We start from the raw sequence: 25,821 nt of genomic DNA, 5'->3' as shown, positions 1-25,821 counted from the left end.
TTGAACATCTATATTGATGGTTTCTACCCATGAGTTATTTAATATTGTTCACTATATTATATGATTTCCTTATATTTTTATTATGTGATGAACTGTAACTATGTAATTAAACAGGATTCTGACAGTCATAGTCTGCTAACCTTTAAAATGTCATTTATTCCTTCATTCCTTGGCTTGATATTTTCAAAATAAAGTAGAAGTCCCTTTATTAAATGTAAGATTACTGAGAACTTATGATGCACTCCCAGTGTTCTCCCAATCCTATGTTAAATAATTTGTATTAGAGTGACTGGGCTTGATGGAATCATAGAATATTAATGTTGATACTGGCACTGGCGATCAATACTTTTATCTTCAGTGACGCGACATCCAGAGTTTTTAAGAGGCTTTCAGTGTCACAAACTGGAAAACACCTTTCCCTTCAGCACTGTGCTTGCCCTTTAACAACCAAAGAAAATTACTGAAAATGAACATTTGGTAGACAAAGACTTCACCCCAAAGGTGGAATGTGTACAGTCATGACCGCACCAGATCTTGACCACTTGCTGATTTCCCTCCCGTGGGATTGACCCTCTTGTCGCCTGGATTTAGACCTATTTGCATCTGTTTCTCAAACTTAATCTTTAGATATTAACCAGGCATTTGTTGTGAGTTCACTAGATTAATTTGTGAGGAGTGTTTTTCCTTTTGGAGGGTCATGTCTTTAAAGCGAGTCCAAAGCTTCCGTCTGTCTTTAATGATCAGAGAGATCAGAGTGGGTGAGTTCGCCTGGACGGAGCAGGCATGCGGCTAGAATGTCCAGCTGCAGTAGGTCTGGCCAAAGTCATGCATTTGAAGAAGGCGATGACAACTGTATGAGAGTTTTCAGACCCATCAGCTGGGAGAAGTTGGGAACACAAGGGGCAGTGAGGGGGCCCTTCTTTGTCAATGGGGAACGAAACCCTGCTTCTCCTGGATATGAATTTTCGGTGCCACTTTCATAACAAGCTGGTGATGTGAACTACTTCCTCTTTTTCTTCTTCCTCTTAAAGTCATGAGGACTATGAAAAGTACAAAAGTTTGTATACGTTTGGAGCCAACACCAAAGAAGATATTTAATAAGTGCCTGCCACAGGGCACGGCCCAGGAGCCATGGCTCTGCTATTTTTGTAATATAATGAAGAGAAACAAAACCAAAATATCTCCCCAAGTGGCAAAACTGCTATCCTTATTTCTAAATTAGTCAAGAAAAACATTAGGCAAATTTACCTAATTTTGATATCCATATGGTGAATTAGAAAAATAAATGTTTGAGCAAGACCTAGATAGGATATCTAAGCATTCGTGAAAATATAAATTATCCTAATATCTAGGTGTTTCAGCCTGCTGCTTTATAGGATCTCCAAGGCCAGTCAACCACTAACGAGGGCTTACTGCTTACAAAACATGAGTCAAGGGCACGCGACATCTCCTCGCTGTTGGTTCTTGCCCACTTTTTGATACACATCAGTGTCAGGCAGGAGCTCTGACAGCAAATGGGTACTTGGCTTTACACAGAAGACACGAGATAGAGAGAAATAAGGGGTTAGGGAAGGCGAGAGAGACTAGCCTCCCCAGCTTCCTAAATCCCTTTCTCCAAGCTGTCTCTGGATTTCTCCCTTTTGTGGCTTTTTCTGCCTTTTTTTAATCCTAGGAAATTATTAGACAGGGTTGTCGAGCATAGCTCCCGTTATTTGAATTGCATAAATGTTTTAAACCACGTTCTCTAAAATTCCCAACTCCTTTTTTGACACAAACTTGAGCAGAAGACAAATATGCAGTCACCCACTTTCTCTGCCTGTGTGAATTACAGAGCTCCGTTCTATGTTCTATGTACCTTATAATCTTCCAAATATTTGCAAACTTTGGATATAAGGTAGCCAAAAGAGAAAATGCTATTTCAAAATTTAATTTTAAAGCATCCTTTGAATCTTCTAAGAGCTAGGAATTCAAAATGAGCAGGAGTTGAGCTCTCCTCTAAGGAATTTGCCATTTAGGGACGAAGTATGCATTTCAAGTCATGAAGCAGGTACGATCTGTCTGTGATATCCAGTCAATATCCCTTGACTTAGTAAACCCTTTCTTCTTCCGGTATTTAAATTATTCAAAAAATTATTTTAGTTAGCCTGCTGATTTTGAAGTTTATGGGTTTTTTTTAGTAATTATATTTCAGGGAGCTAAATATAGAGACAAATTTTAATGTCCAAAACAATACATACTAAAGCCACTCACCAGAAGTAACCCTCACTCTCAGCCATAGAATCTAAAGAAAGAATGCTACAGATGTATTTTGTAGATATTCTACTTAGCTCTCCTACCTCCTTCGCCTCCATGTCTGATCTTCTTTCTCAGTACTGAGGGGGAATAGCATTTGAACCACTGAGATGGCATGAAGCATTGACAGTTTTGACAGGGAAACTTAACTGAAATGAATTGCTATAAATTTACAATTTGTAAATGGGACGTCTAGGTATTTGATAAGAGAGAATGCTCACTGCTACTTGTAATACTGTGCACAACCTAGACTGATGCAGGTGCTATTTGGTATCTCAGGTAAAATCAACACAGTTTATAAAAATAGAATTCTATCCTTCATGTGGCATTTCTCCTTCTCAGTTCTTCCACGGCAATGTAAATTGCATGGAGATCCAAGAGGCATTATATCCCCGGAAATGCTATATTATGGCGCTTGACATTTTAAACAATAACATTTGCATGTTATATTTAACTGTGCATTTAAGTTGAATTTATGAATGGGATTTGGAGGATTATGATCTCAGATAGATCAGGTCATTGCTGATGACTCAAAAAAAGAGATCACATTTGTCCTTTTTGGTTCCTTTCTAGATACTGTGTTCTCCCTAAAGCTTATATAAAATATGATTCATACAATGATAATGAGTGGTTATTACTAATGCATTTCCCTAATTTGAAGGAGATGGTAATGGATTTGGGGTTGTTTGCTTGATATTAGTCTACCTCAATAGAAAATTTCAATACTATTCCCATTAACATATGAAGAGAAAGAGGGTTGAGTTTGAGAAGCAATTTTTGAGTGATCTTTTTGAAAAGTTTTGCAGTATTTTAATTTAAGGCCATAGGTAGTGAAAAAATGATAGGGCAGCTCTGCCTTGGGTCTATCTCTCATGGTAAACTGACTCACACCTTCATGAGAGCCCTCCACTGACCACCATCATCTAACAGTCCCACAGGATGTGTGGACCTTCCTTCTCAAGTTGCCTGTTTTTTTTTTAATCTTTCTTTTTATCATGTGTTTTCTTCTGTAGAAGCCAAACAGTAACTAATTAATTACATACATAAAACATAACACATAAAACATATATATGCATACGTATTTCTTGATCCTACTGTTAATGCCTTCCTTAGTTTCTCTGATCTATAGAGTTTGCTAATTTTCATTTACCTTTTATGTGACTAATCCTTAAAATAAATGAATATTGAATACACGTGACCAGGGAAACACTTCGTTATGCCTTGCATTTCAATCCATTTTAGCAGAATCCCAAAAGAGCTCGTTCAGTCCGGTGCTTCAGACTACATTCTGTGGTGCATGGGTGTTGCTGACGGTTCCTCTGATTTAATTTTTGCTGATGGAATAGACTTAACCTGTCAGTGTCTTCTTATAATTTGAAATGGAATTTCTCTTCACTACTTTTTGCTTCTTTTTGGACCAAAAATTTTATGAGGACAGATGTCGATCTGGACATAGTCAAGGAAACTGAGCATAATCTCCTACTAATTTCCAGATTATATTCTACATTTGTGCCAAGTTTTCACACGCCATAGATACTTGGTCAGGTGGATCTGTGGTTTATGAAAATGGGCCAACGCGCAACATGGATCCATGTCCAATGTCAGAACAGCCTAGTGAAGCTTCCTAACATCAGGATGAAGAAACAGGTCAGAAAATAAGGCACCAGAAAACATATTAAAAACACATGGTGGGGCACCTGGGTGACTCAGTGGGTTAAGCTTCTGCCAGGGTTAAGCTTCCCAGGGTCCTGGGATCAAGCCCCACATCGGGCTCTCTGCTCAGTGAGGAGTCTCTCTGCCTACTTGTGATCTCTCTCTGTCAAATAAATAAATACAATTAAAAAAAAATACATGGGGAGGGGCAACTGGGTGGCTCAGTCGGTTAAGCATCTGCCTTCTGCTCAGGTCATGATGCCGGGGTCATGGGATCCAGCCCCACATCAGGCTCCCTGCTCAACAGGGAGCTTTCTTCTACCTGTCCTGCTTCCCCTGTTGTGCGCTCGCTCGCTGTCTCTTGCTCTCTCTCTCTGTGTCAAATAAATAAATCTTAAAAGGTAAAAAAAAAAAAAAAAGTGCCCGAGGAAGGGCTTCCAGGTTTAATGCTCACACATAAAGAGCTTGGAAGATGTCACTGCCTTGATTACAACAAGAGAGAGCTAAACAGACTAAAAATCAGCGACTTCTCAGAGAACTGAGGTTTGAAGGCAAACCCCCAAATCTGCAGAGACAGATGCATCCATACAACTACAACAACCAGTACCTCCTTCCCCGGGGGCTGAAGCACCTGAGCCGCAAACTATGAGAAACACTTAAAAGGTGAGCAAGGTAAACAGTTGGCATATAATTGTGGGTAATAGGATTGTGAGAAACTCACAGGGACCATACCCTGGGAGGGACCCCACACTTTTCATGGGCTTTTCTTCCAGGAAACTCAACAGATTCTCATCATTGAGGACCCAAGAAAGGTCCCTTCATGTCTCTGGCAAAGGGCAAGGTCACCACTGTGAAATAAGCCAAGAACCTTCTCAATAACAAAGATACGATTACCCTCCAGAGGAAAGGACTTCGCCAGAGCCCAGGTCTCAAACTTAGTCTGGGCTCCTGTGGTCTTCCTGTCTCACTAAGCCTGGGTGGCTCAGTGGGTTAAGCCGCTGCCTTCGGCTCAGGTCATGATCTCGGGGTCCTGGGATCGAGTCCCACATCGGGCTCTCTGCTCAGCGGGGAGCCTGCTTCCCTTTCTCTCTCTCTGCCTTCCTCTCCATCTACTTGTGATTTCTGTCTGTCAAATAAATAAATAAAATCTTTAAAAAAAAAAAAGAAATTAAAAAATAATAATAATAACATAATCAACAGGGGCCAGGTCTTCATGGAAATGGATTGAAAGCTTGACAACCAGGGATAGGAGTAGGGAGCAGAAGGGGAAAGCAATTCTACTGGAGAAATCTTTGTGAATGTCACAGACCAAAGACACATCAAAATCTGTAATAAGAAATTTTAGTAACATCGAGAGAAAATCGGAGAGTTCAAAAACTTACCCAATCATCTGATTAAAGAGACATAGTTTTATTCACTAGAGGTGCTCTTGAATACCTAGGATAAGGTTGTAATGAACAAGTGACTGACTAAGGAGATCATCCTAAGACTGAATTTCCAGAAAAAATTAAAAATAAGTTGAGATTCTTTTAAATTTTGAAGAGTGAAGAAACTTACCAGATCTTCTCAAATTTTTGTCTTACAAATGTGGTCTGGCATCGCTCTTCCAGGATTTGGAGAATTTTGCTTGACATTTTAAACTCAGGGGATATTTTAACTCACAATCCAGAAAGGACCTTTGCTTCTTTGGCCACATGTGCAAGATTAGCACTGCCTTCTTGTTGCTTTCTTCCTTTAATTTTGTTTCTACACATCAAGTGGTACTCAGTGTAATTTTATGACATATTATTTTAATTAGCAGTTTTCCACTAAACATGGACAAAGTTCAACTCAACTTACTTGGAATGTTGGAGGTAATATGTTACAAAGAAATTGATATTTTGTGTAAAGACATGCCTGTCTAGACACAAGTTACAGTTTCAAAAATCAGTAAACTGGACTAAAGTTAAAGTCCAAGAATAATATGCTACGGATGTGTTCTTTGGGAAGCAGGTGAATCTTCATATCCAAATCCAATCTCAATAACACTATTAAAAACGAACTGTTGGCCACTATTCCAGTACTCCTGAGAGTACCGGTATAGATTATAACTTGTATTTGTCTATTCACTAACTTACTCAGAAGCAACCTTGGATATATTTGGATATACCAGTAATAGATTCAGGTATTACATAAGGTCCTGAATTTATATTAGTCTATCTAAAATGTGCCATCCTGCTTATGGACTGCTGGAGTTGCCACATTTCCTCCCTGTTTCCCAGACATTGGTGTCCAAATGCTGTTATAATCCACCCCTCTCATCTCATTCAAATCAATTAACTGTTTTTCTAGAACAGTCAACATGAGCTTCCAAAGATTACAAGAAATACCCCCGACTCTTCCAAACAGAATCCCAAATATTATAGGCTTCTTACTGTTCTTTGTTCAGGGCACTGAGTAACATTTGCAATCTGGAACCTCATAGCCTTTTGTACTAGGGCATTTTTGAGAATTGATTCTAGGTTTTATGTTCCTTTGTCTTCATTTTTTCTGAAGGGAGACAGAGGATGACAGCTCTGCAGGAAGCTATTAAGCACCACTGCTTAATGACCCAAGTCTAGGGTAACTTTTTCAGGAAGTTAAAATTGTTGGAAACATCTGCTGCATCACAGAGAATCTGGGGAGATTATCTAGGTCACTGGTGAAGAGTTTGAGATAAACTTACAGTAAATACAGAACTACTGAAAGCTAAAAAGAGACAATTATTAGCTCTAGGTTAAAACCAAAGTTCTGTAGGAGAGAAGCACAATATTTACCATTTGTTCCAGCTGAGAAGAGTGTTGGCAAAGTCATAAAAACATAAACACCAAATACTGAAATAACTCAATTTTAATACAAATCTTTTGGAAGGGTGGGCACATGACGAAGGTGTGGTGAGTTCATGGAGAAGAAAGCAACCACATCAGTAAATAATGTCTAAAATTGAAAAAAAAATCTAGTGATATAACCTGCTCTTCAGAAAAGTAGCAAAAAATAAAGTAATTGGAGGAAGTGAAATCTGTTGTCTCAATGGAGGGAAAATGTGAAGGGTGAGAAACAACATTTTTTTTTTTCCAAAAACCCCTCATACAGAACTTTGATTTTGAACTACATGCACTTAGAAAATGCATTGAACGTTGCATTGATATTGAAGTTATAAAGCCTCAGTGGTTTGAATTTTTTCTACATTTAACTCTTTATGTTAATATTATTCCTCTTAGAGGACTTTTTTCCTAATATTCCTTGATGGCAAATAAAACTAATGATGGTGAGACACTGCACTTTATTCATTCAAACAACAGAATTCAGTATGTCAAGGACACTGAATGCCTTACAAAACCAGAGAATCTGAAATTGCACATAAAACTGGAAAAAAATGTTCTACACATGGTGAGTATATTACTCATCATTCAAACAGGGACAATAGGCAATACATAGGAATTACTGCAGACATTCATCACACAGATCCCCAGATTAGGTCTTTTATGACCACCCCTTCCAACACAGTTAGTGCTTTGAATCTGAAATACTATGCAAACCAACCTTAAAGACTTGTAAAATTCCCTTAGAAAGTATTGCAGCAAATTCTAGAAGCCACAGCTCTAGATATGGGTAATGATCAACAGAAAAGCTTTTAAAAATACTTGTTTTATGTTTCAGATAAATGTGTAAGAGCCCAGAAACATGACTTAAAATAATTCCAGTGAAAAGACCAGTGGAAACATATATTAATTTATGCAAAAGCCTGAACGTGAAGGTCAACACTTTCTAGGCACTACGTTCTAATAGCGGCCAAACTAATGATGATACCTGTGTTATAAGTTTGCATCACTTTATATTTCCCAAAGATGTTTTTTCACTATTGTGGAAAGAAACTAAAGATTGTACTCACAATTAAGTGCCCCCATCTGAACTTTATAAACATTGACTTCTGCAACACCTCCAGTCTTGCTGAAATCTCATACAAGCAGTACAGAATATAGCACATTATTATAAATCAAGGAGAAGCACTTTGATTACAGCAATTTCTAATTACAATGTGGACTCTACCAGTTTGGTGAATTACTGTAACACAGCTGCAGATGTGACTTAAGATAGTTCTATATAAATCAACATAACTTGAATATTTACAATGAAAGTAAACCTACTAAAATTATTTTTATCTTCCTTTGACTTGTAAATTGATAGCCAACGTATTTTAAATGTATACATATAATATTTTAGTAATAAATTGATTTCCTTAAAAATCCTACAAATTTAATATTTACTAACTAAAGAATATAGCCTCATCTGCTGCCTCACATCCATAAGCATAATTATAAGCTAATGAAATTTCAATTCTATTTTCTCAGTGTGCATAAAGGCCTTTAAATAATGTCTCAAGGTCTGTCTGATGATAATAGAATCAATATCTAGTCATCGTAGGTTAATGGCATGTGTTCTTTCCCCAACAAAACTGCATGCTCTGTAATGACATTTAACAAACTTACCTAACTTGTCATCACACAGCAATTCCCTTTAACCGGGTACTTTCATGTAAATATTCAAATTTACATTTACGGCATTCAAAGAAAACATAGATTTTTATGTAATATATTATAATATATTATAGATCATCATAAATTATATATGTAAAAAAGAATCCAAGGAAGCATCTTGTTCCCTAAGTAGCACCTTTCAAAAAAGATTTAAAACATAATTTAATTCAATTCTGACCTTTTATTCTGCAGAACAGTTTTGATCGGTTTCCTTAGTAACAACAGAATAGTAGGTACAACAGATTAAGGGAAAATACACACACACACACTTTGTGTGTGTGTGTGTGTGTAGCACATATACACACGCAATGTACTATACATACCATGTATTATTTCTATAGTAGGTATATATATATGAGAGTTAGAAAACTCTAGTTAATTAGGAATGATGTTAAACAGACAATAATGAAAGTGCTTCATTAGTAAGTAAAGTTGGCCAGGGAAAGAACCTTAGTGAGTAGAATTTCATCAGCATGAACAGCTGAGAGTGTAATAGGACCAATGGTGGGGCCAATGGGGGGTGCAGAGAAATTCCAGCAGGACTAAGAAGGATTCTAAATGCCTGAAAAATCCTGAGCTCTGCAGAGGAGGAATACACGAAGAAGAGGGACAGAGGATATAGTTCTCATAAATATTCTGAGTGACAGATTAAAGAAAAGGCAAAACATGCATGGGAAAAGAGACCGGTTTTAAATGGTCTGCAGGCTCTGGTGTAGAATCTTCCATGAGGGAAACTGCCAAGACAGTAGCATCTGGTTGTACTGTGTACCCAGCACCCCCCCAACCCCATCATCTTCTCTGTTCAAGTGGGATTTTCATTTCCCCATATTGCATTGGTAGAAATGCTTTCCTCCTCACCCATATTAGTCACTGAGAATTTGGAAATACCTCAAGAGAGTGGACATTTTTGCTTTTTCTCTTTTGAAGCCGGCAGGGGCACCCACAATTTCTGCGATTCCTGGAATCATTGCTCTATTGGGTGCACACAGTAGTTAAAGCTATCATCATAAAATATCCATTGACTCACTTAAGACTGTAAATTGCAGCTTCAAATCTGCATAGATACCATGAGAATTTGGTTTTCGTTCACTTAAAATTATCATAAAAACCTACAGCTTTGACACTTACATGCAATTTTTGTGGTGAATGTTTTAGAGATGAGTAATAAATATTTGAGACATAAGTGATCACTCTCTTTGGTAATGACCACTGTGGTTTCAAGGTGATCATGATCCTTATTTAGCTTCAGAACTACTTTTCAGGGCGCCTGGGTGGCTCAGTGGGTTAAGCCACTGCCTTCGGCTCAGGTCATGATCTCGGGGTCCTGGAATCGAGTTCCGCATCGGGCTCTCTGCTCAGCAGGGAGCCTGCTTCCCCTTCCCCCTCTGCCTGCCTCTCTGCCTACTTGTGATCTCTGTCAAATAAATAAATAAAATCTTTAAAAAAAAAAAAAAAGAACTACTTTTCATTGTGTGATCCCATCTAGAATGTGGACAATGGCAGGACAGTCACTAACTACTGTGTATTGACATCACTAGGGTTGTCTTTGGCCAAACTGTAAAGGAAGACAGGGTTCTCTCTGTATCTTCCCATTCTTTGTTCCCTGTTCCTCCTTCCCTATAGCCCTCCAAGGTTCCTCCCCGTCATGTTTCTACCACAACCCAAACCACACTTGCAACTAACATTCTTTTTCTTATATTCAGATTTCCCATAATTATTAAAAAAGAAAAACAACTAATAATGCCTAGATGCCTGACTCTTTTGAGAGACTTCACATATTTAAAATAGTTCTCAAAAGTAGAAAAATTCAATATAAAAAACATGAAGTTATTATTGGACCATGTACTACACTTGCTCATAAAGCTAAGCCAGAGAGAGTGGAAAGAATTCCAGGCAGAATCAGGGATTCCTTCATTTGATAATAGAAAAGGAAGAGATTTCCATGTTCTATTTGTCTTCCTCTTGACCATTCATTTATTTCTGCTGCCAACTACTCTTCTGGCCTATGCTGATAGAGCAGATTTTAAAGTGGGGAGAGACAGCGCTAACCCAGATCTGTCCACATGTTCTCTTCTCAGTTGGTCAACAGGAGATGTTTGGGAATGGCTTGCAGTCCACATTTGTTGGTCACCAGCCAACATCTCCCCATCTCCCTCCTCTAATGATACTCTGAATTCCCTGGTAATATGCTTTTGCCTCAGTCCTTGTTCTAGAGATGAACCCTTAATTGACTTAAGCCATTACATCCTTTCCAGTCTTGATGCCTGTTCAATGATGGTTAAATAACCAAATCCATTTACTTTATCAGAGAAGTAAACTCTCTACCAGGCAGAAACAAGGATTATGAATTTCCAAGAGTTGTTGGAAACACAAGGAAACACGTGAATAAGAGGCCAACACCAATACAGTGGATCCAACACCACGAAAGGAGACCCAGAAACAGGTTTGTGCCCATACTTAATCCAAGATGTGACATTTAAACCTTTGAAAATAACTCTTGTCTGAAGCTGGATCCCCCCTGGATTGTTCCATTACGTGACTCAATGAGTTTCCCTTTACGTATATACTAATGAGAATCAGGGTTTCTGAAACAATTCTGTTAAGAATGTTCTCCAGGTTAGAAGGTATTTTTCCTATCAAACTAAATAAATGAAGCCAACTAGTATTCAGGGTAGGCACTGAGTAGTGGGAAAAAAAATAATATAAAACAGTCATCATAAATCTGCTCAGCTCAAGGAAAACGCTTAGATTCTGGTCTTTGGCCTCTGAGAGAAGGCTGGGTAGTTGACATAAATATCCTCTCTTGCACCATCCGATGACTGATTGGTAGAGTCGGGATTTCTGTAGTTGTTGGCTGCCTAGAAAGAGACAGAATGTCAATGATGCACTGCATTTCAGCAGCCAATAAAGATACTCAAGGCAAATCTCTCCTCAAATCGACCACAGTGTAAGTCAAATTTCTATTATAATTAATCTCATAAAACATGCCCTTCATTGTACTGAACTTTTATGAAAATATCACATTTTTGACTGGCTGGGCTCAGAGTAAGATGCAGCAGGAGGCTATTCCAGATTGTCACTTGCTGTATTAGACTATGAAACACTTAGTCTTGGAACTCTTTCCCAATTTCCCAGGCTGTTTTGATAAGAACTATCAGTCTCATTTTTATATGGGAGTCTATTATAGTATTTCCTATACTGAGTACTTGGTAAATTCTTTTGAATGAATGCTTTAATAAATAATACTTTAAAAGTATACAGTGTCATGTCTTGACAATAAGCAACTAACTGCCATAAAAGAAATGAACAAAACATACTGGCATTACTTTCAAGATGATGTCATATACTCATTAACATTCTCTACACTAACCAAGTCACTGGGACCACCTACACATGTATGTGGCAGAAAATATATAGCCATCGGTGAGACAGAGAGAAACTGAGAGGAAAACAAGAGGAACAGAGAGAGGGGTCTTTTGGTGAGTACTTTGGAAATTGAGAGTGGTTTTGGTGCTTACAAAGAAAAAGCAAAAGGAAAGTTGCAGTTCCACTGGTAATGCCAGAGCCTGCTGAAAACCCCAAAACAATCAATAGGTCAGTTTCTTTCTCTTTCACAGTCCAACTTACTATCTTTCTAATCATCGTTCAAAATATCATTACTCTACCAAAGTCTGAACAAGTTGAACACTTAATGTAGGAAGTTGCAAAGCTCCTTCCCTCCCCTGACATTCACAGCAACAAATGTGGCTTTATATTGGCTCTAGTGGACAATGGTGAAGGACAAAGAAGGGACCCCAACATCGCATAGGACAGCACTGCCGCATCACTTGCTGGAGCGGTAGATGAGACAAGGCGAAGACTTCTTTAGTCTTCCCAGTTACTGTCAAAAAGCCAGATATGAATTATTCAGAAAAAAAATTTTGTTGTGTACAGAGGAATTAACAGAAGAAAAATTTAAACAGAGAAATAAATAGGTAACAGAAATCTGAAGCACACATATTAGATTGTCAGAAAAGTTTTATTACTTGATGTTTTGGTCATAATAGAATTCAATTGCAAATAAGTAAACTGAAGAGAATTTTATGTAATTTTAGATAACACTTGGGGAAATGCTTTGCTCTAAGACTGTGTAAACAGGGGTGACTGGGTGGCTCAGTCGGTTAAGCATCTGACTCTTGGTTTCAGCTCAGGTCGTGATCTAAGGGTCATGAGATAGAAGCGTGCATTGGGCTCCATGCTCAGTAGGGAGTCTACCTGAAGATTCTCTCCCTCTACCTACCCTCTTCCCCCGCTCTGTCTCTCTCTCCTTCTCTCTCTAAAATAAAACAAATAAATCTTTTAAAAAATTTTTCTAAACAGAATCATGTATGTTAAAGAGAGAATCTGGCCAATAGTGGAGACAATGAGCATGAAACTAAGACAAACTGTTTCAAAGGGCATCAATAATAAGAGAGTAAGGCAGAGAACAGGTGTTTCCTCAAACAGCCAATCTACTACATGGCCAGGGAATTGCTAGGAGAACAATAAAATTGTCAACTGCAAGATGGACTGACTTTACAGGATATTACAATGCACAAAAGGGGGGAAAAGACAGCTCTGAGAAAACTTACCTTCTTCTGTGCATCACAGGAGTCTTTAAATAGTTTCTTCTGACTCCTTCTCCTGAGAAGACATATTCAGTAGAGGCATTAAGATCTACACCCCAGCACTAGGATTACTGCATACAGTCATACACCTTACTTGTACCCCAGCCTACATGCCCTCACTAAATATGTTGAAGTTGCTTCATACATACATACTCAAAATTCCCTTAACCTAATTCTTCAATTTCCACAGATGGTAAAGGCATCTAAATGGATATCCAGCCAGTGTATATTAGTAATTAATCTCAGAAGCTTACTAAAGAATGGTTCATAGTAGGTTATTGCATAAATGACTTACTGCCTTTTCCAAATAACCTTGAGCTTAGAGATTTCCCACAACTGAAAATTTCCTTTTCAATGCCAACAGTGTAACTTCTTGAATGACAGTGATAATAGAGTTAAGCTTTAGAGAAACTTTCAGGTGTTTTACTAGACCCCCTCAATGGATTATTTCATGTAGCTTTCATCAAAAACCCTGTCTTTAACTCAGATTGGGAACCAGAGGCAAGAGAGGAAAAGTAACTCGCCCTTCGTCATGTCGTTGGTTAGTGGTAGTATCGGGATTTGAACCTACTGTCTTCCTTCATGACTATCAGGCTCACTGCTTCTGGAGCCATGATGCCACAGTTCCTTGGGCCATCTGGAGCCATGCTACTCTGTAAACTCTCCACCATTCCAGTGAAAACTATAAAACCTGATGTCAGGAGGAATCTTTGAAAATTCAAGAGAAGAAGAAAAGAGGCCACAATAACTGAACATGCACTGGACAAAAGGACTCTACCCCCAAGTGCAGAAAGATATTATTACAGGAGATGATGACTATCTTTTTTTCCACCCCTACAGAAAAGACTTTTACCAGACTACAGAGGTAATGGGTTAGAAGCAAAAACATAAGGTTTTTTCCCTTTATGCAAAAAGATGTTGTAATTCTGAAACGGAAAGTTTCAGAACCAGCCATGCCCGTCACTCTCCAAGGAAAGGTTGTTCAGATGATGGATGCTGTTCTCTCCTCGTTGCTGGGAAATCCTCCTACTGTGTCGACATCGTCACAGATTGATCTTACTCTGTGTGTATTTGTTTACTTTTGAAGAATCTTTTATGCAATCAGTTTATTTAAATTTTTGATGTGTAAGTTTGTTATGTGAAGGTGATATTTCCAGGTCTTCCACATAAATTATTTACTCCTCAAAAGAAATCTGTGATGTAGATGCTATTACTGTCCTCTTTTTACAAATGAAGAAACAAATCTACGACCTTGGAATCTTTTGTTAGATCATCGTTCACAAGGCTTGCTGTATCATAATATAGATTAACTTTCCCAAAGAGGTCTAAATAAGCATATTGTTTGCATAAGCCTAGAATATTCAATATGATGAGGAAAAGAGAACAAGAAACTTAGAGTCAGATCCTCTGTGTTTAACTTGTGCTTAGCAATTTACCAGATATTTGCACCTATAAAACTCCATCTTCTCCTCTGTAAAATAAAGATAGTGAACACTGTGGCTTGTTCTAGGGTGACTGGCCATTCTGGTTTGCTTGATTTTAAGGAGTTTCCCCAGAATGAGGGATTTTCAGTGGGGAAGCTGGGAGAGTTCCAGGCAAAGCAAAAGAACCTATTTGTTGTGAACATCAAAGTTGACAACAAAGGGAAAAAGAAGTGTCTAACGTTTTGCACACTAAACATTACATTTCTTCTTAGAGACACACGTGTCAATGTGTAGACTATCTTTTGGCTTCTGCCACACCTAACCAATGCTGCGCATGTCCACCAACCACTTAACCACCCTTAACAACATGACCTTTCTACTCTCTAACTGGAAGCAACACGAACTGAGAGCAGAGAAGGTGCGGGAAATGCCCCCGGACACACAGGCTCTGGGGTACTAGGTGTGAAGGAAGGACTCAGTTTCTTTCAGGCACACTGTGGTTGCCTTTGGCTTCTCCCCAGGTCAGCACATCTGAAGTGGCAGGATTCTTTTAAATGGTCACAAAGACCGAGTTCTGAAGACCACTGTTTAAGCCTTTGGGTCATTTTTTATAACATTTCCATTCCAAACGGATGCGGGCAACAAGGTAAGAAAGAACAAACACTTCTTCCTTTGCGATGTTCTGCCATGATTACGCATTCAAGTCCACTAATCTTTTTATCACATCTAACCAAGTGGGACAATATAGTCTACAGTTCAATTTAGCTATTCATGTAAAAGTGATGCATTTTCATGAAGCTAAATCCATCATGTCCAACATCTGTGACCCTCCGGAGATCCGTGCTGTCACTCACTCTCCCCTACCATGTCACCGTGTTCCCGCATGCTCCTGCTGTCACAGCTGCCCTCGGTGCATTTTTCATCAACTAGGGTGAAGCAGTAGAAAATTCCTTAGTGTCACTAAATCCTGGATTCCTTCCCTCAGTTTGCTAATTTGCTCAATTTCCGACCAGGGAAAGACTTGAAGACAGCCCGTGATGGAGACAAAGGGAAAACGACAGTTCTCTGTTTCAGTTTAATTAGACAAATGCTGACTGACCATTCATTATTTGGAAGATTAGTGCTAAACGCGATCAAACACTAATAAATGAATCAGGCATAGTCGCTGTCATTTTGAACGAAGGGAGGAGAGCCCAGAAATGATGACGCTATAAAGCAGGCCACAAGGAGCAACAGAGCTTCCAGATGGTGACATCATGTCTCTTTGCAGGGAGGGAGAAGCAGGACAGACCTCCCATAGGAGACATGGGTCCCACGCCTTGGATGAGCCACAGGAGTAAGACCAAACATGGGGGAAACAGCGTTTGGCTAGCTACTCAAATGGGAAGGGAGTCGGGTATGTTCACAGAGTAAGACTTGCAGTTTTAACAAAATTTGTCAGTAATGTAGCAAATATAAGTGAGCATTAGGTTGGGCCCCCACTAATTAGGTGGAAATGGGCACCTTTGATACAGGTTCATGAGTTTTACCATTATTCTGGGGCAACAGGAAGACAAGAGAAGGTGTTAAACAGGAAGGACACGGTCCGTCCAGCTTTCAGAAGAGCAACCAGGAAAAGTCAGATGTGTCTGAAAGAAAGAGAGGAGACAGCGGAGGCCGGGAGCCGTTTGGGAGCAGTGACTGTGCCCCGTGAGCTGTAATACCAGCTCCAAAGAGGTGAGGCCGGGATATGGAGACGAGAGAGAGAAACCTACCTGAGAGCCTCTTACTACGCATGTATGTGCAACGTCAGTGTGGTGCGTGTGTGTGCGCCAGAGTATGTGTTCGGTAATACTGCTGGGATGCAAGAGAAGAGGAGGATGTACTCCTTCCCTCTGCTAACGAAAGAGCACTTTCATTAGAACACAAGACTAAAGAGTAATTCTAATTCAGTATGATTACAGCTACTATGACCACAAACTCCTCGACATGTGAGTTGGTGAACAGGAGACAGCAAGACAGGGCAGAGTCAACCCAGAACCCTCCAGCAAGCTCCCAGGAGTGCCACAGACAGTAAAAGGTCGGAAACTGTAGTAGAGGCCCGTGGCCACCTACTCTCTCTAGCGTAGCCCCTTCCCACACACCCCTCTTCCTCAGTGATGTTTTTAGGACTAGCATCTACGTGGCTTGTCGCAGACACTGACCAACCACATAAAGTCCGTTGTTTGTTTATGAGAATGTGTGATCCACCACGCCTTGTTTGCTACTGTCGCAACAGATGTTTGATGAATGACTACGTGAGGGCATTAGTACTGCTCAGCCCTGGTCTTGCCCCTCAGTATATCCCCCTCCCGCTCCCCTCTCCTCACACACGCGCACACACACGCACACACACACACACATGCACGCACACACCCCACCTCTCCCCCAATACCCTCTTCTCCTTGCAGGAGGAAGAAGATAGAGGGCAGGGCCGACACGGCAGAGGTCCCAGCAGCTGACTGCCCAGAATATGAAAGCTTTGCTAACACAGGAGCGGCTCCGACTATTTCTTAAATGAACTACTCTAGCTTTCTCCTCTGCTATTACCACAACTGCTTGGGTCAGAAAAACACCCAAAATCTGCACGTGAGTGCGGAGGCAGCTTGGCAAACTATGGGGTTAGTAACAGAGAGCCCCCCACATCAGGATGACTCAGGGGAGCCAAGATTCAGCAGGAGCTGCAATACTCACCTCTTATAAGAAATGACGGTGACCGTGGTAATTAGAACAACAAACAGCAACAATGAAACTGCCCCTCCGGCCACAAAGAGAGTGTATTGGTTATCAGTTTTACCTAGGAGGAAAAAAATATAGTAGGAATTAGGAATTCAGCTAAAGCCAGAAAAAATGGTGGAAAATGAGGAAAAGGAACATTAATCAACGTAACAATTCAAAACAATCCAATCAAAAAACACAACGAGATGAAGGGAAAAAGACAATTTTTACTTTAGAGTCTTCTAAATTTTTGTGACCTCTCACAGATTTTTATGAGTTCCTTGATTCAGCTAAATTTAACCCCTTACGAAGAACAAGAGTAAACAGATGAAGGGAGAGGCGCCTGGGTGGCTCAGGGGGTTAAACATCCAGCTGCTGATTTCGGCTCCGGGCCATGAGATCGAGCCCCACGTCACACTCCGCTCTGATCGTGCAGCCTGATTAAGATTCTCTCTCTCCCTCTTCCCCTCCCCCTCTCCCCACCTCTAAAAAAATAAATATGTAGGTGCAGGGGATTAAGAGATACAAACTTCCAGTTATAAAGTAAAGGAGTCACAAGGATGAAAAGGACAGCTTAGGGAATACAGTCAACAGTGTTGTAAGAACCTTCCATGGTGACAGACGGTAACGAGACTTCTCGTGCTGACGTTCCATAATGGATGGAATTGTTGAGTCACTGCGCTGGACACCCGAAACTCATTAAATCTTGTAGGTCAACTAAACTTCAGTTAAAAATCCAAAAAACAACAAGAATAGAAAGAGTGTAGGGGCGCCTGGGTGGCTCAGTGGGTTAAGCCTCTGCCTTCGGCTCGGGTCATGATCTCAGGGTCCTGGGATCGAGGCCCGCATCGGGCTCTCTGCTCAGCAGGGAGCCTGCTTACTCCTCTCTCTCTGCCTGCCTCTCTGCCTACTTGTGATCTTTCTCTGTCAAATAAATAAATAAAATCTCTAAAAAAAAAAAAAAAAAAAAGAAAGAGTGTATGTTTGATATCCCTCGTGTGTATGTGACATCCCTTCACCTTAAGGAGCTCCCAATCACATACATAAAATCTTTTGTAGAAAAAAAAATAACTATCAAGAGTACACAAATGAAGGTTACTTTTAAGTCTGATCCATGAAGCACATTCACACAATGGTATAATTTTAAAAGTAGACTTTAAGAAATATTTCCTACTCAATCCGAGTTAATGATAAAATGTAATCAGAAAAAATAGGTTACTCCGACGGAGCGCTTAAGCAGAAAGAACGGTCCGGAAATCGGCCGTTCTCTCCCGGATTCTGTCGCTCCTTAGCGGTGTGACCTCCAGTCAGTGCCTTCCCCGTCTCCGATGCCTTTCTTCATCTGTCAAGCCGTGACAATGACAAAAGATCTAATGACATCACAGAATTGTGGTTGAGACTCCCATGAGGTAATATTCAAATAAGTGATGAACTCCGACAGCAACAACCGCTCCGAAGCGAGAGGGGCCAGGCTGTGGCCTATGAGCAGCATGACTTCCCTCTAACCTTGAGAGTGAAGCCCGGTGCTTGGCCTGCAATCCTATGGCAACCTGAAAATCACGCTTTTCATTGGGTTCTCCCTGCTCTTTCCCTCAGATTATTTCTTCCTTCTTGACCTATTATTTAGCTGGAATTTTTTTCATGATAAGAACTCCAAGTCTACATCCACTCATCCTTTTGTACAAAGTGAAACTAAGTCAAGTAATAAACATTATTTTCATTTTTCAAACTCATTGAACCTATTAGGTGAAGAAAAGTAGAAAAATGTATGAACTTTAGAGACTTTGTACATACAGTCTAAGAATGGCTTTTGTCCAAATATGATGGAGAAAGGGAAAGCTAAATTTATTCAGAACAAAAATACATTGAACCACTCCTACAAAAGGAACAATGACATTTTCTCCCTGTCAAATAAGAAATTAAGGTTTTTAAGTTCTTAGTACATTATAAAAAAGAACTGAACAAAATACCTGAAATTATTTCGCTTTGTAACACAGGACTATAAAAGGACCACGCTTGCTGTACTGAAATAATTTGAATATCACAGATGCTAAGGTTAAATCAAACGGGCAATCATGGTGAGGAAACGAAAGGTATGATTAAAATACTCATCGACAGTATTCCAGGAAAATTGCTTAACCGCTTTTAAAAATGCTATTTAGACATTTGCTACAGTTAAAAAAAAAAAAAACTGGATAGACTAAAGTTCTAAATTCTGCATGTAAACATTAGAAGAAAATATAAGTAAGTATTATTTAGTCTCCAGAATGGAATGAGAAATGGCATAAAAATACATATATAGGGTTGACCAGGGGAGTTGAAAAACATCTATAGTTATAATGATCACAAGCAACATGTCAAGACAAAAAAAAAAATAGTATATTTAACACATCCTTGCTATTAAAAAAAAAAGCCGTTGGGGCATCTGGGTGGGGCCTGACTCTAGATTTAGCTCAGGTCATGATCTCAGTGTCCTGAGATCCAGCCCCCTGTCCTGCCCCCAGCATGGAGCCTACTTGGGATTCTCTTTCTCCCACTCCCTCCTGCCACTAGCACAGATACTCCCTCCCTCTCTCTCTCTCAGAAAGAGAAGGCTACAGAAGACAATATGAAAGATACAAATAACTTCCTATGGAAAAGCACGGGAAGAACGCGCTTGCGTAAGAGGCAGACTGGGGTCAGACAGAGCATCTCGAGCTCTCTCTGGAGGAGAAGAAACTACCCCAGCTGCGTCTGGAAGGAATTCGGTCTCTGTGTCACACCCTTTTACTAGCTGCTTACACATTCGATTAACTACTTTATTCTCAAGAAGGGCTCAGAAATGTGAACATAGGGTTCTGTAAAACACTTAGAACAGCAAAAAGAAAATCCTCATCTCCCTCCAGTAGACTAAGAGCAAGACGACCGGCTATTGATCTCAAACTCACTTTGCATCCGCATCACCTGCGGGCTTGCGAAGCCGCAGATTTGGGGGCGCCCCCCCCGAACCTCTGATCCAGAAGGTGCCAGTGGGTGTGCATTGGCAGCTCCTGTGCACCATCTGTGTTGCTGACCTGAGGCCCAGTCCTTGAAAACCTTGGCTATAGACACTTGGCTGTTGTGTGTAGGGAATTCCAACAACAGAGAAGACTCCTGAGGACAGACTACAAAGTTAAGTAAAACTTCAGAACCAGCCCTGGCAATTGCACGAGCTGTAATATCTCCATCATGTATAGGGCTTAATGGGAGAAGCGTCTGCACGGGGACCAACGCCAAAATGTTCAAGTGATGATCTCCGGAGAGTGGTACTAAACGCAATTCTTTCTTTTGGCTTTTTGGTACTTTCCAAACTTTCTAAAGGATTTATTGCTCTTTTGTTAATTAGGAAAAAAAAAAAAAAACATAGCATAAAAGCATAAGGGTCTGCATGCTCAAAACAGAATAACGTGACAAATTTTAGTGGTGATATTTAAAGTACAAGACGTAGATAATGTCTTTTGTAGAAGTATATTCAGAATCCTTAAGAATTAAGATGGCATTCCTTATTAAACTTCAGTTAAACAGAATTAAGTAGAAACCACTGAAATGTACCGGCTATCTGTGTCACACTCAATTAAAAATCCAAATGTTAAATGTCAAATTTCAATGTCAAACATGCTACCTCCTTTTAACTTCTTCTAGTAACGTTGACCTGCTGGCGTCCGATCTCCTTCTAGTCATACATCTTTCAACACACAGTATGTGGAGCCATCCTCTAGCATGACAGATGAAATGGTGTGTAAAAATGCACTGGGTTCCTGAAGAAAAACACCGACTAGAGCAAAACTGCTTCTCTACTCACGAGGCTGCGGACACTCACTTCCCCCGAGCTGGCCCAGACCCCCAGGGAAGGGCTCAGTCCCACAACATCGCCTCCCTCCTCCCACTTCAGACCCGATCCCAGATCCCGGCCTCCCTGTCCCTGACGGACCAACCAGCGATACATCCAAGCTTCCCACGATCTCCTCAAGTTCGGGAATTTGCTGCAACAGCTCGCAGGACTCAGCCAAGCCCTTTACTTACAATCACTGGCTTATGGACAAAGACACAACCCGGGAACCACCAATCAGGCAAGCTGATGAGGGCAGGGAGTCGGCACGGATCTCCCATGCTCTCTAGGGACGGGCCACGCTCCCTACACCTCCTGTGCTCGGCATCCCAGAAGCCCTCTGACCCTGTCATTTGGGGGGTTTCTGGAGGCTCCAGTACATAGGCACAACTAGTTAAATCACTGACCACTGGTGATTCATTCCACCCCAGCCCCTCTTCCGTTTCTCGGCCCCCACGGACTTAAAGACCCAGCCCTCCCATCCCACGGCTGGTTCCTCGGGTGCCCGGCCCCCATCCCAAGCCCTGCAGGTGCTTCCTGCCACCAGCTGCCTCTTGAGCTCGCAAAAAGACCCTCATCGCTCTGGAGACTCCAAGGCTTCTAAAAGCTCTTCTGCCAGGAACTGGAGGCTAAGACCAAATATTATAGCAGAAGATGCTTCTAGCAACCCTGTCACTTAGGAAATGACGAGAGTTCAGGAGTTCTGTGAAAGGAACCAGGGGCGGAGATGGCGCGTTTTAGTGTAGCCCAGTGCCCCACAGGCGGAGCTTACGTGGTCTTGGAAGGCCCCGGGCAATTGAGAAACACACGCGGAAGGAGCGTTTTCCCACGGGAAGTAAGGGTAGACGCAGGGGTGTCAGGTGGAGAGTCACTCCCACTCCAGAGACGCTGCAATCTAGAACCTCCGGCCGACAGCCGAACCTGCTCTGTGCTCCCGTCCCCGGCCCCGTCGCCGCCTTCCCAGGAATCGTTCAGTCCCAGGAACCTGGCCGGTGCAGCCGCAGCTCGCGGGGCCCCGCGTGGTTAAAAACAAAAAGGAAAAGCAAAGAGTGGGGCCTGCTTCGGGAGTCGATCAATAGTTCCTAACACTCACTTTTGCCTCAATCCTGCTAATAGATCTGAGGCTGAGTAATGTCAGCCCTCAAGCCCCTCTCTTAAAGAAAGAATTATTGTGTGTTCTCAGCAGCCACTTTTTTGCTGATTTTTTTTTCTCATTTTCATCCCAATGCTGTCTTGATTCATAGGAGGACAAAAGTGTCGTGAACCAGAAAGCCATTATTTTCCCTCCCATCAAAAAAGATAAATATAGTTAAAACAATTTAAAGCATGTCAGTGAGATATATAAATGAATAATTTACTCCCGGACGGCCACCCTCCAGGCTACGTTCCTGCCGGTGACAAGTATTTATGGCTGGGTTATAAACCTTTAGAAAGGCCCACGACAGAAATGATGCCAGGTCCTTCCGCGGGAACCAAGCGGGCAAGAGCAGGCGTTAACATCCCTTGTTTATCCTTTATTACGGCGGGAGGTGGGTTAGGCAGTGAGGAGGCTAAGGGACTCAGAACCCGCACATCGGGACCAAACGACATGCGGGAAAACCACACAGGTCCTGAGCCTCTCGCCAGCCCGGCACGCGGGATACCCGTTACAATTCCTCTTGCTTTCTTACCTCCTTAAAAAGAGAAGCAAAACCATTAGATTTCATTCGGTGTAGACAGAATATACACGGCATGTGGGTTCCCACCGGGTAGACAGAGGCGAGCCGACACACTATTATCAGGTCGATCCTAATTTATGATCACTACGTAACGTATATATCCCACCTTTGTGCCACATTACACACCGAGTTGCTGACAAAACAGAAAGAGGAGGGAAACCTTGGGGCCCGGTCCTACCTTTTAATTCTTTTCCCTGGAAGATCTCACATGAGACACTTGATCTTGCAAACACTTTTTTGGCAACGGCAAAACGATGATAAAATCGGCCCCAAGCATGGCTATGGGGTTTAGATGAAGCATACAGAGTTGCCTAATATTTTAAGCACCATGTCAGCTGTCAATTATTAATAGTATACTTCTACTTTGTATGCATGCATTCAAATCAGGATTTAAAAAAATAACTCATTTGTATTCTTTTCATGTGGAACTAGTCATGTGGAGAAGGAGGCTTGCTCCCGCAGCTAGACAGCCTCCTGGGGACAGGCAGGGGAGCACTGATAAATGTGTATCAGCTCTTGGCCGCTTTGTAGGACTGCCGGATATAATGGTACCCCATTATATAAAGTCTGCTGCACTATCCTGTATGCCTGAAATACACAACAAGTGGGTACTGATACAGTAATCTTCTTCCAAGTTTGCAAAGGTCAGCTTGCTTTGTGCAAATCCATTTTATACTCTTTGTATTTCAGAAAACTTGCCCTGTTTTATAGCAAGAAGAGCCTAGTGAATAAATTATTTTCAGAGAATTAAGGAATCATGACATCAGCCTCTAATCTTTCTTCTGAGTGAGGATTAACTCCTCTCCCTCAAAATAAAAGTATTATTGGATTTTAACTGAGAAACTTACGGCACACAGGAAAACCTAAACCATAAACACGAGAAACAGAAGCATGAGAGGACAGAAACAGAAATGCAAGAGAATCCAAACCATTGTCCTGGAGAAAACCAATTGAGAGAGTCAAGTTTCCAAGCCAGCGTACGGCTTTAGTTATACTGATATTGCCTCTATTGATGGAAAATATTCCCAATGACTTAAACACTTAGAAGTGTTACATCAGTTGAGATGCACATAGTCTAAGATAGACCATATTGCTTACCCACTCGATATACGGTGGCTGCACTGGCTCCATTTTCTGGTGTCTTTATGGACTGTAATTGGCACATGGCCAGGGCATCTAAGTCAGCATAAGGGCCACAGGGATGGTGAACACCTTTGGTTTGGCCCACTTGATGAGAAAACGTCCGCGGCCGACCCCATCCCCTTTAGATGGAATCATCTTTAGATGTCTCACCCGTTCACCCAAGTGTTTCTGGTCTCACGTTACATTTCTTGTGTTTTCATGAACCTCAACTTTCATGAACACATATTATTTAAAGGAGACAGTTTTATGCATCCTAAGTCAGAACGTCAAGAACCACACAACTCTGGCTCACTCTCTTAGTGAACTGAGTGTGCAAAAAAGAGAGAGTTAGTGGGGCGGCCCAGAGACAGCTGTCCTTCGAAAGGCCTGCATGCAAAGTCGGCCACTGGCTGCTGTGCAGGGACCTGGATTTTTGGAGTGTTTCTGCCACTCTCTAACTGCTAGGATGGTTTACTGGGTCTAAGTTATTTATACAAACCGTGTGCCTTATTCTGAACACCTGCTTTCTTTCTGGGAACTCAGTCAGTCCTTCTGACTCTGCCCCATGTGCCTTTTACCTCTGCTGATCTTGCTTTGCGTTCTTCTGCTGTAGAAAATCCAAGCCATCCTTTGGGAATGCAATCATCAGGAAAGAGACCTCCTAGTTCTGCAGGAGGGTAGGATTCTAAGCTCCAAGGTGGGAAAGTACCTCCTGGCGTGGTGGGGTAAGGAGCTCATTTTTCTTTAGATAAAGCCAACTAGCTAACACAGATGGTTATCCCAATTACCAGGTGAATTCAGGTTCAATTCCGTGTGACAAATGGTGCTGTCAAGACCTTTTCTTTGGGGACTAGTTCTTGTTTACCTTGAGAACGTGTTAGGAGTGGGTCCTATCTGCCAGGCCCCAAAAAAGGTGAGATTTCTGTCTTTGCACTCTCTTGGAAGATTGCCTGTGCTACATATCACAATTCTGGTTTAATGCTTATTTAATAATAAAATTGTTTTCTTTCTCTTTTATAGAGCAGTTTTCTGGGGAAGAAGGAGATTGTCCTTCTAATTATAATTCCCCAACACACTGTTGTTATTACTGTTGTTTAACCAAGTATAACTCTACACTATGGTGTCACTATTATGTGTATCCATGAGGACAGAATGGGAAATTTTTCAGACGCTCTACTGAAATCAAAATAAAAACATTTCTGCCATGCAATAAAGCACAGCAGGCATAGCATACCGCTTAAATAGTTTACATATTCAGCCGTTCAATATCAGGATCCATAAATATGAGAGAATATAGCTATTCAGGATATCTTAATATCAAAAATAAACCTTCCTTTTTCTTAGGAGGTTTTGGGAGTGAAGCCCTCCCTGTCCTTGAGGGTGAGGAACTAGAATTCTGCTGGCTTGTAACTCTGGTTCTGGGTTCGCAGGTCTTCACAAGCACAAGAGGGAGGCCAGCTATATCTACAAGAACTGGAGTGAGAGCAGGATTCCAGAGGAAGGAGGAACATAAGACGGAAGAAGGTTGTGCGTGAAAACTTAGAGCAGATTCCCAGCTAGTTGCTCAAGGGAGTGGGCTTCCCCACAAGGAGGGGGTCTAGCGGGCGGATCTGACGGCGGATCTGACACCGACCTGGGTGGGGGGACAGGTGCTTTGCAAAGCCGAGAAGCCGTGTGAGAGCTCAGTGATCAACGGTTCTCCCAGCAAGAGCCTGGACCCTCCTTTGTCCAGAGGTTACTCCTGACCCTGCCCTCATCTGTTCCTGGTGTGGACTTGACCTCATCAGCCACCAGCACGTCCCTCCAGACCCAAACACCTGCTACCTG

General features: G+C 41.3%; 1 protein-coding gene across 1 annotated transcript in view; it reads right to left on the bottom strand.

The window, feature by feature from the left end:
• Nucleotides 1–9,889: 9,889 nt before the first annotated feature.
• Nucleotides 9,890–25,821, bottom strand: part of CD226 (CD226 molecule) — a 79,106-nt gene continuing 63,174 nt past the window's right edge. Inside the window, exons 5-7 of the mRNA XM_044240966.1 lie at nt 17,284–17,386; nt 13,112–13,163; nt 9,890–11,359 (exon numbers count right to left, since the gene is read on the bottom strand). Coding sequence (XP_044096901.1) covers nt 11,246–11,359; nt 13,112–13,163; nt 17,284–17,386 — 269 coding nt within the window. The 3' untranslated portion in view covers nt 9,890–11,245. The remainder of the gene's footprint in view (nt 11,360–13,111; nt 13,164–17,283; nt 17,387–25,821) is intronic.

Source organism: Neovison vison, chromosome 3 (assembly GCF_020171115.1).
Source record: "Neovison vison isolate M4711 chromosome 3, ASM_NN_V1, whole genome shotgun sequence".
Taxonomy (NCBI): Eukaryota; Metazoa; Chordata; class Mammalia; order Carnivora; family Mustelidae; genus Neogale; species Neogale vison.
The sequence above is the reverse complement of the archived record's forward strand: the minus strand, read 5'-3'. Positions and strand labels throughout refer to the sequence as shown.